Source organism: Chiloscyllium plagiosum, unplaced genomic scaffold (genome assembly GCF_037043375.1).
Source record: "Chiloscyllium plagiosum isolate Xiang-an unplaced genomic scaffold, Cpla_swu_hap1 HiC_scaffold_7, whole genome shotgun sequence".
NCBI lineage: Eukaryota > Metazoa > Chordata > Chondrichthyes > Orectolobiformes > Hemiscylliidae > Chiloscyllium > Chiloscyllium plagiosum.
This window is the reverse complement of record NW_028270145.1, coordinates 120,889,495-120,906,409: the sequence shown is the minus strand read 5'-3', so window position 1 is coordinate 120,906,409 and position 16,915 is coordinate 120,889,495. Positions and strand designations below refer to the sequence as shown.

The following is a 16,915-nucleotide window of genomic DNA, read 5'->3' as shown; positions in this document are numbered from 1 at the left end:
CAGTGGTCCCAGCACGGATCCCTGTGGGACACCACTGGTCACAGGTCTCCATTTTGAGAAATTCCCTTCCAGTGCTACTCTCTGTCTCCTGTTGCCCAGCTAGTTCTCTATCCATCCAGTTAGAACATCCTGGACCCCATGCAACTTCACTTTCTCCATCAGCCTACCACGGGGAACCTTATCAAATGGGCGGCACGGTGGCCCAGTGGTTAGCACTGCTGCCTCACAGCGCCTGTAGACCCGGGTTCAATTCCCGACTCAGGCGACTGACTGTGTGGAGTTTGCACATTCTCCCCGTGTCTGCGTGGGTTTCCTCCGGGGGCTCCGGTTTCCTCCCACAGTCCAAAGATGTGCGGGTCAGGTGAATTGGCCATGCTAAATTGCCCGTAGTGATAGGTTAAAGGGGTAAAGGTAGGGGTATGGGTGGGTTGCGCTTCGGCGGGTCAGTGTGGACTTGTTGGGCCGAAGGGCCTGTTTCCACACTGTAAGTAATCTAATCTAAAAAAAGTAATCTAATCTAAAATGCCTTACTGAAGTTCATGTATGAAACATCAACAACCCTTCCCTGATCAATCAACATTGTCATTTCCTCAGAAAGTTCTGTTAAGTTGGTAAGACATGATCTTCACTGTACAAACCTTGCTGCCTATCACTGATAAGCCCATTTTCTTCCATATGGGAATAGATCCTATCCCTCAATATCTTCTCCAGCAGCTTCCCTAACACTGATGTCAGGCTCACTGGTCTATGATTACATGGATAATCCCTGCTACCGTTCTTAAACAAGGGGACAAAATTAGCAATTCTCCAGTCCTCTGGGACCTCACCCCGGTTCATAGAGACCTTGAAAAAACTGACCCTCAAATAGTGTGGCACTCCCTCAGTACTGATCCTCAGACAGTGCGGCACTACCTTAGTACGGACCTTCCGACAGTACAGCACTCCCTTAGTACTGACCATCTGACAGTGCGACACTACCTTAGTACTGACCCTCTGACAGTACAGCACTCCCTCAGACAGTGCGGTGCTCCCTTAGTACTGACCCGCAGACAGTGCAGCACTCCCTCAGTACTGACTCTCCGATAGTGCGGCACTACCTTAGTACTGACCCTCCGACAGTACAGCACTCCCTTAGTACTGACCATCTGACAGTGCGGCACTACCTTAGTACTGACCCTCCGACAGTACAGCACTCTCTTAGTACTGACCCTCCGACAATACAGCACTCCCTTAGTACTGACCCACAGACAGTGCAGCACTCCCTCAGTACTGACCCTCCGACAGTGCGGCACTACCTTAGTACTGACCCTCCGACAGTACAGCACTCCCTTAGTACTGACCCTCAGACGGTGCGGCACTCCCTCAGTACTGATCCTCCGACAGTGCGGCACTCCCTCAGCACTGACCCTCCGACAGTGCGGCACTCCCTCAGCACTGACCCTCCGACAGTGCGGCACTCCCTCAGCACTGACCCTCCGACAGTGCGGCACTCCCTCAGTACTGACCCTCCGACAGTACGGCACTCCCTCAGTACTGACCCTCCGACAGTGCGGCACTCCCTCAGTACTGACCCTCCGACAGTGCGGCACTCCCTCAGTACTGACCCTCCGACAGTGCGGCACTCCCTCAGTACTGACCCTCCGACAGTGCGGCACTCCCTCAGTACTGACCCTCCGACAGTGCGGCACTCCCTCAGTACTGACCCTCCGACAGTGCGGCACTCCCTCAGTACTGACCCTCCGACAGTGCGGCACTCCCTCAGTACTGCACGTGGGAGTGTCAGCCTCGGTTCAGATTTAATTCAGACATTCTGCCAGCGAATTAGACTGTAATCCTGAGTTCCACTTTCTCAACATCTTTCTATCTGTGAAACTCAGTTTCTCAATGCAAGTACATCTCATTGCACAGTCTCAATTGCTGAATATTTAGATTTGCAGTGTGGAAGGTGCTTTACACTATATCTAACCAAATGCTGTCTCTGTCCTGGGCGTGTTTGATGGGGACAGTGTAGAGGAAGCTCTTCATGGGGGCTGTAATTCATTTGTGAGAAATGTTGCAGCTTAATTTTTTATTCCCTTTTATTTTATTCTCAGTTTCGAGCTGTTCCTTTGGGTCCAGTACCTCCACCCACTGTGAAGTTTGCATATGGTACTGTCCGTATGACCAAGGTAGGCGTTTAGATTGTTAGGTTGTTTGTGGCTTCCCTGTGGTCTCTGGCTGACTGTTGCTTTTATCTTTCAGTTTGGAGCATTACTGGATTTCCTGAATGTGCTGTCACCCAGAGGAGCTGTCAATAGCACTTACCCTTTGACCTTTGAGCAAATGCAACAGGTAGGAGGTCAGTGCATTGTGAAGAGCTTTTGAGCTAGGTCTAGGTGCAGTTCCACTCTAATGCAACGTGCATCAAAAGGACATGTATTTAAAATGGGATAGAATGCAGATTATTGCAAAAATTTCAAAACAGAATTGAATTAGTTTTAATACCGCTATCACCACCCTCCCGTCCCCAGTCGTGTACATGAGCGGTGAATTTGTAGCTGTAGGGATTCCTGAGGAGCAGTGAGCAATGTGAGAAATGGCAGAGCCCCTTTACACTGTTCTGAGGTTGGAGGAGATGATAGAGATTCGCACGGGCAGGCACAGGTAGATACAATAATAAGGAAGAGATTTTTAAATTTGTAGTCTTGCTGGACCAAGTGTAGATCAACAAAGCATATAGAACATAGAAAAATACAGCGCAATACAGGCCCTTTGGCCCTCGATGTTGCGCCGATCCAAGCCCACCTAACCTACACTAGCCCACTATCCTCCATATGCCTGTCCAATGCCCGTTTAAATGCCCATAAAGAGGGAGAGTCCACCACAGCTACTGGCAGGGCATTCAGTGAACTCTCAACTCGCTGAGTAAAGAATCTACCCCTAACATCTGTCCTATACCTACCATCCCTTAATTTAAAGCTATGCCTCCTCGTAATAGCTGACTCCATATGTGGAAAAAGGTTCTCATGGTCAACCCTATCTAAACCCCTAATCATCTTGTACACCTCTATCAAGTCTCCCCTAAACCTTCTTTCCTCCAATGAAAACAGCCCCAAGTGCCTCAGCCTTTCCTCATATGATCTTCCTACCATACCAGGCAACATCCTGGTAAACCTCCTCTGCACCCGTTCCAGTGCCTCCGCATCCTTCCTATAGTATGGCGACCAAAACTGCACACAATACTCCAGATGCGGCCGCACCAGAGTCTTATACAACTGCAACATGACCTCAGGGCTCCGGAACTCAATTCCTCTACCAATAAAAGCCAGTACACCATATGCCGCCTTCACCGCACTATTTACCTGGGTGGCAACTTTCAGAGATCTGTGTACATGGACACCAAGATCCCTCTGCTCATCCACACTACCAAGTATCCGACCGTTAGCCCAGTGCCCCATCTTTTTGTTACTCCTACCAAAGTGAATCACCTCACACTTACCTACATTGAACTCCATTTGCCACCTTTCTGCCCAGCTCTGCAGCTTATCTATATCCCGCTGTAACCTGCCACATCCTTCCTCACTGTCAACAACTCCACCGACTTTTGTATTATCCGCAAACTTGCTCACCCAACCTTCTAGCCCCTCCTCCAGGTCATTTATAAAAATGACAAACAGCAATGGTCCCAAAACAGATCTTTGTGGAACACTGCTAGTAACTGCACTCCAAGATGAACCTTTACCATCAACTACCACCCTCTGTCTTCTTCCAGCCAGCCAATTCCTAATCCAAACCTCCAACTCACCCTCAATGCCATACCTCCGTATTTTTTGCAGTAGACTACCATGGGGAACCTTATCAAACGCCTTACTAAATTCCATATACACCACATCTACTGCTTTACCCTCGTCTACCTCCTTAGTCACCTTCTCAAAGAATTCAATAAGGTTTGTGAGGCATGACCTGCCCTTCACAAAACCATGCTGACTATCTTTGATCACATTATTCCTATTCAGATGTTCATAAATCCTATCCCTTACAATTCTCTCTAAGACTTTGCCCACAACAGAAGTGAGACTCACCGGCCTATAGTTACTAGGGTTATCCCTACTCCCCTTCTTGAACAAGGGAACCACATTTGCTATCCTCCAGTCTTCTGGCACTATTCCTGTAGACGAGGACATAAAAATCAAGGCCATTGGCTCTGCAATCTCCTCCATTGCTTCCCAGAGAATCCTAGGATAAATGCCATCAGGCCCAGGGGACTTATCTATTTTCACCCTTTCCAGAATTTCCAACACCTCTTCCCTACATACCTCAAAGCCGTCCATTCTAATTAATTGTGACTCAGTATTCACATCAGCAACAATGTCCTGTTCCTGAGTGAATACTGACGAAAAGTATTCATTCAGTGTCTCCCCAATCTCCTCAGCCTCCACACGCAACTTCCCACTACTATCCTTGACTGGACTTATTCCTACCCTAGCCATTCTTTTATTCCTGACATACCTATCGAAAGCCTTTGGGTTTTCCCTAATCCTACCAACTAAGGACTTTTCATGTCCCCTCCTTGCTGCTCTTAGCTCTCTCTTCAGATCCTTCCTGGCTACCTTAACTCTCAATCGCCCCAATTGAACCTTCATGCCTCATCTTTACATAGGCCGCCCTCTTCCATTTAACAAGGGATTCCAATTCCTTATTAAACCACGGCTCCCTCACACGACCCTTTCCTCCCTGCCGACAGGTACATACTTATCAAGGACACTCAATAGTTGCTCCTTGAACAAGCTCCACATATCAATTGCGCCCTTCCCTTGAAGCCTACTTTTCCAAGCCACGCATCCTAAGTCGTGCCTCACCGCATCATAATTTCCCTGCCCCAAGCTATAACTCTTGCCCTGCAGTGCACACTTATCCCTCTCCATCACTAGAGTAAAAGTCACCGAATTGTGGTCACTGTCCCCAAAATGCTCACCAACTCCAATTCTAACACCTGGCCTGGTTCGTTACCCAGAATCAAATCCAATATGGCCTCACCCCTTGTTGGCCTGTCTACATAGTGTGTCAGTAAACCCTCCTGCACACATTGGACAAACACCGACCCATCTAACGAACTCGAGCTATAGCTTTCCCAGTCAATATCTGGAAAGTTAAAGTCCCCCATAACAACCACTCTATTACTTTCACTCTTCTCCTGAATCATCCTCGCCATCCTTTCTTCTATATCTCTAGGACTATTAGGAGGCCTGTAGAAAACTCCTAACAGGGTGACCTCACCTTTCCTATTTCTAACCTCAGCCCAAACTACCTCAGATGGCGAGTCTTCATCCATCGTCCTTTCCACCGCTGTAATACTATCTTTGACAAGCAATGCCACACCTCTCCCTCTTTTACTCCCACCTCTGACCCTACTAAAACACTTAAACCCTGGAACCTGCAACAGCCAATCCTGTCCCTGTTCTACCCATGTCTCCGTAATAGCCACAACATCGAAATCCCAGGTACCAACCCAAAATCCCAGGTATCAACCCAGGTACTTGGATGAGTCTGAATGGAATTTGGTGTAAATTTTGACATGGGCATGACGGTAATTTTCAGAGGGCACAAAGTGGGCGATCACTAGCAGTGATTTGGCATCATTGATTCTGGACGCATTGGATACTTTGAATATAAATTTCTGTTGTAAGATTTCTGATTTTACTGATGATACGGACTGGTAAGCTAGAGGAGATACTTGTTAGGAAGGAAGATGTGTTGGACATTTTGAACAACTTGAGGATAGACAAGTCCCCCGGGCCTGACGGGATATATCCTAGGATTATGTGGGAAGCAAGAGAGGAAATTGCAGAACCATTGGCAATGATCTTTTCGTCTTCACTATCAAAGGGGGTGGTACCAGGGGACTGGAGAGTGGCGAATGTTGTGCCCCTGTTCAAAAAAGGGAATAGGGATAACCCCGGGAATTACAGGCCAGTTAGTCTTACTTCGGTGGTAGGCAAAGTAATGGAAAGGGTACTGAGGGATAGGATTTATGAATATCTGGAAAGACACTGCTTGATTAAGGACAGCCAACACGGATTTGTGAAGGGTAGGTCTTGCCTTACAAGTCTTATTGAATTCTTTGAGGAGGTGACCAAGTATGTGGATGAGGGTAGAGCAGTGGATGTAGTGTACATGGATTTTAGTAAGGCATTTGATAAGGTTCCCCATGGTGGGCTTATGTGGAAAGTCAGGAGGCATGGGATAGAGGGAAATTTGGCCAATTGGATAGAAAACTGGCTAACCGGTCGAAGTCAGAGAGTGGTGGTAGATGGTAAATATTCAGCCTGGAGCCCAGTTACAAGTGGAGTTCCGCAGGGATCAGTTCTGGGTCCTCTGCTGTTTGTAATTTTTATTAATGACTTGGAAGAGGGAGTCGAAGGTTGGGTCAGTAAATTTGCAGATGATACGAAGATTGGTGGAGTTGTGGATAGTGAAGAGGGCTGTTGTCGGCTGCAAAGGGACTTAGATATGATGCAGAGCTGGGTTGAGGAGTGGCAGATGGAGTTCAACCCTGCCAAGTGTGAGGTTGTCCATTTTGGAAAGACAAATAAGAATGCGGAATACAGGGTTAACGGTAGGGTTCTAAGTAAGTTGGAGGAACAGAGGGATCTTGGGGTCTATGTTCATAGATCTTTGAAAGTTGCCACTCGGGTGGATAGAGCTTGTAAGAAGGCCTATGGTGTATTAGCGTTCATTAGCAGAGGGATTGAATTCAAGAGTCGTGAAGTGATGTTGCAGCTGTACAGGACTTTGGTAAGGCCACATTTGGAGTACTGTGTGCAGTTCTGGTCGCCTCACTTTAGGAAAGATGTGGAAGCTTTGGAGAGGGTGCAGAGGAGATTTACCAGGAAGTTGCCTGGAATGGAGAATAGGTCGTACGAGGATAGGTTGAGAGTGCTAGGCCTTTTCTCATTGGAATGGCGAAGGATGAGGGGTGAGTTGATAGAGGTTTATAAGATGATCAGAGGAATAGATAGAGTAGACAATCAGAGACTTTTTCCCCGGAACAGAGTGTTACAAGGGGACATAAATTTAAGGTGAAGGGTGGAAGGTTTAGGGGGGATGTCAGGGGTAGGTTCTTTACCCAGAGAGTGGTGGGGGCATGGAATGTGCTGCCTGTGGGAGTGGTAGAGTCAGAATCATTGGCGACCTTTAAGCGGCAATTGGATAGGTACATTGATGGGTGCTTAAGCTAGGACAAATGTTCGGCACAACATCGTGGGCCGAAGGGCCTGTTCTGTGCTGTATTATTCTATGTTCTATGTTCTATACTAAACTGGACAAGCTGTGAGAAGGATGCAAAAAGGTTTCAAAAGGACTTTGACAGCTTCATTGAATATGTTAGACAATAGAATAGAATGTGAATAACTTTGTTAGAAAAAGAAACCCAGAAAGACAGTATATTTTTAAAGTGGTGACAGTTTGGGGAGTGCAATTGCATAAGATCGTTTGGGTGTCCTTGTTCATAACTCACTAAAAGCTTGCCTACAGGTGCACTCAGCAATGAAAAGGGCAAATGGTGTATTGGCCCTCATTTCAAGGAGGCAAAAGTGAGGACTGCAGATGCTGGAGATCAGAGTCTAGATTAGAGTGGTGCTGGAGAAGCACAGCAGGTCAGGCAGCATCCGAGGAGCAGGAAAATCGATGTTTCGGGCAAAAGCCCTTCAGCATTCCTGTCGATTTTCCTGCTCCTCCGATGCTGCCCAACCTGCTGTGCTTTTCCAGCACCACTGTAATCTTGACCCTTATTTGAAGGAGCTCTAGGAACAGGAGTAAAGACCCTTGTAGATGAGGCCAGTGCGGTTGATGCAGTTTTCACCATGAGTTTTGATAAGGTTCTACTGAGAGACTGATAGCACGGTTAAGAGCCCATAGGGATCCAAGGAAAGTTTCCCAACTGGATCCACAGTTGGCTGAGTGGCAGGAAGTAGAGGGTGATAATTGAGGGAGTGATCGTTCAACTGGAAGTCTGTGTCCAGTGGGGATGCACAAGGGTGAGTTGGGGTCTTTGCTGTCAGTGATTTATATAAATCAGTTAGACACGAATGTAGGAGGGTTGATCAGAAAGTTCATGTATGATGTGAAAATTGGTGGGGGTGGTAAATAGTGAGGAAGAAAACCTTAGATTACAGAAGGATATAGACAGGCTAGTCAGTGGCAAATGGAATTTACTCCATATAAATGTGAGGTGATGTACTTGAACAGGATAAACAAGACAAAAGAATACATGACGAGAAGTAGGGCCCTGGGAAGCACTGAGGATCAGAGGGACCTTGGTGTCTGTGTATAAAATGGTTAAGAAGATATGTGGTGTACTGCCTTTATTAACCAAGGCACAGGTTTAAGAGAGAGAGATTATGCTGGAACTGTGTAAAACACGGTTAGGCTGCAGCTGGAGTATTATGTGCATTTCTGGAAACCACATTATAGGAAGGATATGATAGCACTGGAGAGGATGCAGGAGAGACTTACTGGGATGGTGCATGGTCTGGAGAGTTTTAGTTACGAAGACAGACCGGACACTCTGGGGTTGTTTTGTTTGGAGAGACGACACTGAGAAAGGCCATGTTTCAGCTGTATAAAATTATAGGGAGTGCAGACAGGGTGGTGAGAGAACCCCTATAAGACCCATGGAAAGTCACTAATTAATCTCCCTATGGAGCTTGTTGAGTATGAGTTCCCCTGGTAATAGACAATGGCTTCCCCAGATGGAACTTGAGCCCTCACCTGAAACCTTTTAAAAAACAGAGCCATGGAATTGTCTCCACGGGTGTTTTTACTGGTGGTGGTTGATGGTGGGAAGGTTACTCACTTTTGAGTAGGTAACACTATTGGGTAGAAAGAAGGGGGGAAAAAAAAGCAGATGATGTGCGGGGGGAGATCTTGTGGCACAGTGGTAGTGTCCTCTGAATCAGCAGGCCCAGGTTCAAGTCCCTCCTGCTTTATCGATGTGTGATAACATTACTTGAGCTGGTTACATAGAAAATAAACAGGTGAAAAACAAAGTTGGATTCTGGGGCGGGCGGGGGAGGAGTGCTCATGTGGTGCAGTGGTAGTATCCCTCCCTTTAGAACATAGAACAATACAGCGCAGAACAGGTCCTTCAGCCCTCGATATTGCGCCAACCTGTGAACTAATCTAAGCCCATCCCCCTACATTATCCCATCATCATCCATTTGCTTATCTGAGGATTGTTTAAATCTCCCTCATGTGGCTGAGTTAATGACATTGGGAGGTAGGGCATTCCACGCCCTTACCACTCTCTGAGTAAAGAACCTGCTCTGACATCTGTCTTAAATCTATCACCCCTCAATTTGTAATTATGCCCCCTCGTACACGCTGACATCATCATCCTAGGAAAAAGACTTTCACTGTCTACCCTATCTAATCCTCTGATCAGCCTGTATGTCTCTATCAAATCCCCTCTTAGCCTTCTTCTTTCCAATGAAAACAGGTTCAAGTCTCTCAGCCTTTCCTCATAAGACCTTCCCTCCAGACCAGACAACATCCTGGTAAATCTCCTCTGCACCTTTTCCAATGCTTCCACATCCTTCCCAAAATATGGCGACCAGAATTGTACACAATATTCCAAGTGTGACCGCATCAGTGTTGTATAGTAACAGCATGATATTGCAGCTCCGGAACTCAATCCCTCTATCAATGAAACCTAACACACCGTATGCCTTCTTAACAGCACTATCCACCTGGGTGGCAACTTTCAGGGATCTATGTACATGGACTCCAAGATCCCTCTGCACATCCACACTACTAAGAATCTTTCCATTGACCCAGTACTCTGCCTTCCTGTTATTCTTCCCAAAGTGTATCACCTCACATTTAGCTGCAGTGAACTCCATTTGCCCCCCTCAGCCCAATTCTGCAGTTTATCCAAGTCCCCCTGCAGCTGTAACATTCTTCCAAACTGTCCACTACTCTACCGACTTTAGTGTCGTCTGCAAATTTACTAACCCATCCACCTATGCCTGCGTCTAACTCATTTATAAAAATTACAAACAGCAGTGGTCCCAAAACAGATCCTTGTGACACATCACTAGTAACCGGACTCCAGGCTGAATATTTTCCATCAACCACCAGTCACTGCCTTCTTTCAGAAAGCCAGTTTCTAATCCAAACTGCTAAATCACCCTCAATTCCATACCTCTGCATTTTCTCCAACAGGTAAAAACAATGATTACAGATGCTAGAAACCAGATTCTGGATTAGTGGTGCTGGAAAAACACAGCAGTTCAGGCAGCATCCGAGGATCAGTGATTTTACTGCTCCTCGGATGCTGCCTGAACTGCTGTGCTTTTCCAGCACCACTAATCCAGAATTTTCTCCAACAGCATACCATGTGGAACCTTATCAAAGGCTTTACTGAAGTCCATGTATACCACGTCAGCTGCCCTACCCTCATCTACATGCTTGGTCACCTTCTCAAAAACTCAGTGAGGTTTGTGAGATACGACCTGCCCTTGACGAAACCATGTTGACTATCTGAAATCAAATTGTTGCTTGCTAGATGATTATAAATCTTATCTCTTATAATCCTTTCCAAAACCTTTCCTACAACAGAAGTTAGGCTCACTGGTCTATAATTACCTGGGTCATCTCTACTGCCCTTCTTGAACAAGGGCACAACATTTGCAATCCTCCAGTCCTCTGGTACTAAACCTGCAGGTAGTGACGACTCAAATATCAAAGCCAAAGGCTCTGCTATCTCCTCACTAGCTTCCCAGAGAATCCTCGGATAAATCCTATCTGGCCCAGGGGACTTGTCTACTTTCACTCCTTCTACAATTGAGAACACCTCTTCATAATTACCTTCAATCCTTTCTAGTCTAATATCTTGTATCTCATTCTTCTCCTCTCCAACATCTTTTCCTGAGTGAAAACCGATGAGAAATGTTCTTTTAGCACCTCTCCGATCTCTACAGGGTCCACACTCAACTTCCCACTTCTGTCTTTGACTGGTCCTATTCCTATCCTAGTCATCCTTTTATTCCTCACATACCTATAGAAAGCTTTAGGGTTCTCCTTTATTCTATTTGCTAAAGACTGCTCGTGTCCTCTCTTTGCTCTTCTTAACTCTCTCTTTGCTCTTCTTAACTCTCTCTTTAAATCCTTCCTCGCTGATCTGTAACTCTCCATCGTCTCATCTGAACCATCTCGTCTCATCAACACATTAGCCTCCCTCTTCCACTTAACAAGAAATGCAATTTCTGTAGTAAACCACGGTTCCCTTACCTTATCACTTCCTCCCTGCCTGACAGGGATATACCTATCAAGGACACGCAATATCTGTTCCTTAAACAAGCTTCACATTTCCATTGTCTGCATCCCTGCATTTTGCTATCCAATTCTATGCATCCTAATTCTTGCCTAATAACATTATAATTGCCTTTGCCCCATCGATAACTCTTGACCAGTCGCATGTACCTATCCCTTTCTATCGCTAAACTAAACGTAACTAGTTATGGTCACTCTCTCCAAAGTGCTCACCTACAACTGAAATCAAACACCTGGCCTGGTTCATTACCAAGCACCAGATCCAGTGTGGCCTCCCCTCTTGTCGGCCCTTCGACATACTGTGTCAGGAAACCCTCCTGTACACATTGGACACAAACTGATCCAACCGACGTACTAGAGTTACAGCATTTCGAGTCAATGTTGGGGAAGTTAAAGCCCCCCATAATGACCACCCTGTTCCTTTCGCTCCTACCCAGAATAATTTTGCTAATCCTCTCTTCCACCTCCCTGGAACTCTGCGGAGACCTGTAAAAAACTCCAAGCAGTGTGACCTCTCCTGTCCTGTTTTTATCCTCAGCCCACACTACTTCAGTAGACAAGTCCTCATCAAAAGTTCTCTCAGCCACCATTATACTATCCTTGACTAACAAGGCCATGCCTCTCCCTCTTTTACCGCCTTGCCTGTTCTTGATGAAAGATCTAAACACTGGAACCTGCAACATCAATTCCTCACCCTGCTCTATCCATGTCTTTGAGTCAGGTGGTCTGGGTTCAAGTCCCATCTGTTCTAGAGGTGTGTAATGACATCACTGTGCGAGTTGGTTGGAAAATAGGTTTTAAAAACGCAGACCCACAAGTAGTGGCTCTATTTTCAACAAAACCTGGGCTTCCTGAGTTATTGCAGGCAGAAGCCTCTCTTCTTGGTTGAGGGGTCAATGACAAGAGGATGTAGAGTTAAGAGAGAAGAGGTTTATTCGGGATGTGAGTAGAGTCGTGGGAATCTGGAACTTTCTCTAAAGATTGGGAAAGGCATTAACCCTCATAAAACTGAAGAAGGATTTAGATGTGCACTTGAGATGCCAAGGTAGACAAGGCTTTGGGAAAAGGAGAATGGGATTGGAATAGTTAAGTGGTTGTTTTTGACTGGCACAGACTGGTTGGCTAAAGGGGCCTGTTTCTGAGCTGTGTATCTTAATAATGAGACAAACCCAATTCTTTAAGAACAGTTGCCGCGAGGGTAGTAGAGGAAAGATTAATATAGACTTTTACTCATTTTGTCTACCAATTGAAATATAATTTGATCAGGGTTCTAACTTTAGGTGTAAAGATTTCCAAGAGATCATTGACACTTTGGTAAAGTCAGTTGCCATCACTGCATCCCATCCACAAACACAGAGCTTTGGTGAGATCCCGAAACAATGAATCAACTGTCACAACTACCAGAGTATTGGAATAAAGGATTCAGTTTCTTACTATTTCCTACCAGAGATTCCCTAAATGAATCTGCTGGATTTAGTCCATTTGGATTGGTTTATGGTCATGAGAGAAGTTCCTAAATGAGAAAGGCAAATCCTCAATGTTGGATTACATCTCCATGTTTCTAAGCTCACTGGAGCACATAAGCTATTACAGGAACATTTAAAAGACTCAAAGGCAAAAATGAAGGAATGTGTGGATAAACATCGAGAATGTTTCATGTGGGCGAAAAATTATTGGTATAGTCACCTTTACAAGGTGAACCTTTTAAAGCAACTTTAGATAGTGGGGTTAGTCAGTGAATTATCTGAAAAATACAAAAGCAGAAATTGTTAGAAAAAACACACCAGTTCTGAAGAAGGGTCACTGACCCTTAAATGATAACTCTGCTTTCTCTCCACAGATGTTGCCAGATCTACTGAAATTTTCTAGCAACTTTTATTTTTGTTTCTGATTTCCAGCATCCACAGTTCTTTACTTTTTTTAATCTGATGAATGCTAATTGGTTTTGTTATATAAACATGCTGTAAAAATATTATCATAGGAAAGAGGATAAGGAAGGAACAAGTGTGTCAGCTGGTGAGAGCAGTGGAGGATGGCAGAGACAAACAGTGTGAGCTAGGATGACAGGTAGACAATTCTCAAGTGAAACGCCAACAAGACGACTCACAAACACACAAATACTGAGACAGTTAGACACTCGCCTCATATTTTGAGGAAGGATAATAGGAGGATCTTGTAAGATTACTGAGAGAATGTGAGGTAATCTGCTGTAATACCTTGGAAGAGTCTCATACACCTGATACATATTAGTTCAACGTGGTGTGGACATGGGAGAGCCAGGATCAATAAAACAACATCCTTACTGATTGTAGAAATAACAAGTTCAGTTATATCTTGCACAAAAAATGCAGGACAACTTGAACAGTCTACCAATTACACCCCATCAGTCTACTTTGTATTATCAGTAAAGTGATGGAAGGTCATCAACAGAGCTATCAAGCAGCACCTGCTCAGCAATAACCTACTCAATAATGCCCAGTTTGGGTTCCCCCAGGGCCATTCAGCCCCTGATCTCCTTACAGCCTTGGTGGTTTGGAAGGATATGGGCCAGGAGCAGGCAGGTTGGACTAGTTTAGTTTGGGATTCTGTTTGTCATGGTGTACTTGGACTGAAGCCACACACATGTTTCTGTGCTGTATGACTCTATGACTGTGGACAAAAGAGCTGAATTCCAGAGGGGAGGGGAGAAGGACAGTCCTTGACATCAAGGCTGCATTTGATCGAGTGTGACATCAAGGAGCCCCAGAAAAACTGAATCAGTGGGTATCAGGGGGCAAAGTCTCCAATGTTTAGAGTCATACCTGACACATAGGAAGATGGTTGTGGTTGTTGGAGGTCAGTCATCTCAGCTCCAGATATCTCTGCAGGAGTTCCTCAGGATAATGTGCTGGGCCCAATCATCTTCAGCTGCTTCATCAATGACCTTCCCTCCATCAGAAGGTCAGAAGTGGGGATGGTCCCCGATGATTACACAATGTTCAGCACCATTCACCACCTCTCAGGTACTGAAGCAGTCCATGTTCAAATGCAACAAGATCTGGACAATATCCAGGCTTAGGGCAGACAAGTGGCAAGTAACATTCATGTCACACCAAGTGCCAGGCTGTGACCATCACCAATCCCATGACATTCAATGGTTTTATCATCATTGAATCCCCCACTATCAATATTCTGGGGGTTACCATTCACCAGAAACTGAACTAGACTCTGCATTGAAATACTGTAGCTACAAGAGCAGGTCAGAGACTTAGGAATACTGCAGCAATTCTGCTCCTGAGTCCTCAAATACTGTCCATCATCTACAAGGCACAAGTCAGGAGTGTGATGGAATACTCCCCACTTGCCCTGGATGGGGGCAGCTCCAACAACACTCAAGAAGCTCAACACCATTCAGGACAAAGCAGCTGCTTGATTGGTACCACATCAACAAATATCCACTCCCTCCACTACCCACGTTCAGTAGCAGCAGTGTGTATTATCTACAAGATATTACTCTGCAGAAATTAACCAGTTCTTAGTACCTTCCAAATCCAGTGGCCAAGGACAAGGGCAGCAGGTACACTTCAAGTTCCGCTCCAAGCCCATTACCATCCTGACTTGGAAATATATCACCGTTCCTTCACTGTCGCTGGGACAAAATCCTGGAATTCCCTCCCTAAGGGCATTGTGGGTCTACCACAGCACATGGACAGCAGTGGTTCAAGAAGGCAGCTCACCCCCACCTTCTCAAGGGGCAACTAGGGACGGGGAGTAAATACTGGGCACAGCCAGTGACACCCATGTCCCATGAATGAAAATGAAAAAATGTAGAAACAGAGATTCAGGAAACACACTTGATTGAACCTCATTAGAGCAGCTAGAGTTCACCAATAATGTCCTAAACTGGATGGATCAACTTGACTCTTTATGGATTATAGAAAGGTGAATGTGGTCACGAAAGCCAGTTGATAACCAGTTCCATGGTTGGAAGACTGCATTGACAGAGTTGGCAACATTAGGGTGAGAGAAATATCTACTTTGTTACACCAAATGGGTTATACCAATCTCAGCTGATGTCATTTGGCTTAAAGAATGCCTTTGCTACATTCTAGAGGCTTACAAATCAAGTCCTGGCTGGGTTTCGTAAATGCATAGTGTATTTGATTGGTGCTGTGGTGTATTAGTAACATATGGAAGGTACATGTGAGACCAGTAATTGATCTGTTTAAGCATTTGCAAAAGCTAGATAACTAACTTGGGACATACTGTAGGACAAGGATAGGTGATACCAAGGCAGCCAGAGCGGAGGCTCTAGTAGAATACTCTGTTGCTTAGTCTAAATGAGAAATCATGACATTTTTAGGAATGTGTTGTTTTTACAGGTTGTTTGTGGACATTTTCAATGGTATCTTTAATGAATGTGTTAAAAAAAAAAACAAGTAAAGGTGGTGTGGTCAGCAGGTTGCCAGGCAGCCTTTGAGAAACTGAAGACAATCTGAATGAATTAACCAGTGTAGTCATCCCTGGGTTTTCCAGACATTTCAAAATAGGAATCGGTTCTAGCAACCTGGCGGTGCCAGTTGTCTTGTTACTGGGTGAGGAATCGGGAATACAGAAGCCAATGGGGTGTTTCTTAAAAAAAACTGAAGGAACTAATCCAGTGTCAGAAGAAATACTTTACCATGGGGGAAAAGAGATTTTGGGATTGTTGTTGGCTCTTCAACAATTCAGACAGACATAAAACAATGAAACACTAATTTACACTGAGCATAGTCCACTAGCCGTCACTGAAATGTTTAAAACTTGGAATGCAAGAATATTTAGATGGAGTCTGTGTTGCAACCATTTGATATAAAGATTATTCACATTGCTGAGAAAGATAACGTAATTGCAGAGTCATTATCTCAAATGTAAAATGTTGGAATAAGTTTTAGGTTTCAGAAATGCTAAGACTGTGTAAAGGTACAATTTGAGAGGAAGAACAAGAAAAGAGTGTACATCTTATGTTTTGATCTTTATGGATCATGTGTTGTATTGCAATACACATAGTAAATGATATTACTCTTCTTTTAACGATGGAGGTATGTAAAGAGTGTGGGCTGAAACAAGAGAGAGTGGTTTTAAAGCCATTGTTTTAAAGGATTGCTCCAAGTTTTGAGTATTAACCTCCAACTTATGGTAAGGATCATGTAAACAAGTGTTTGAACAAGCAGTAAGTGAAATGGTCACAGGTGCACTGGGGTTGAGGCGTTCTGCTACAAGAAACGATTTGTCTCTGGACTAGTGACCAGTTATTGATGCCTTTTGTCTGTCAACAACTTTGGTTCTTCGGTAATTGAAGAGCTTGGGGCTAGGAATGAGATTGGGAGAAGTGTTTAATGTCCATCTGCATAGGAGCTGTCCCACTGTTCTCTGCAGTCAAAACCTATTTTAAACCTGAAGAAAACAGCATGGCTTTGTGAGGAGGAAATCATGCCTCACAAATCTGTTAGAGTTCTTTGATGAAGTGACCAGGAAGGTTGATGAGAGGTGGGCGGTATGGATTTCAGTAAGGCCTTCGATAAGGTTCCACATGATAGGCTGCTCTGGAAGGTTACGTCACATGGAATCCAGGGCAAGCTGGCAA

At 45.0% G+C, this 16,915-nt stretch overlaps 1 protein-coding gene across 1 annotated transcript in view; it reads left to right on the top strand.

Moving 5' to 3' along the window:
• glb1l (galactosidase, beta 1-like) overlaps positions 1–16,915 on the top strand; it is a 93,873-nt gene that overhangs the window by 72,623 nt on the left and 4,335 nt on the right. Inside the window, exons 11-12 of the mRNA XM_087989441.1 lie at positions 2,094–2,168; positions 2,242–2,331. Of these exons, the coding sequence (XP_087845567.1) occupies positions 2,094–2,168; positions 2,242–2,331 (165 nt within the window). The remainder of the gene's footprint in view (positions 1–2,093; positions 2,169–2,241; positions 2,332–16,915) is intronic.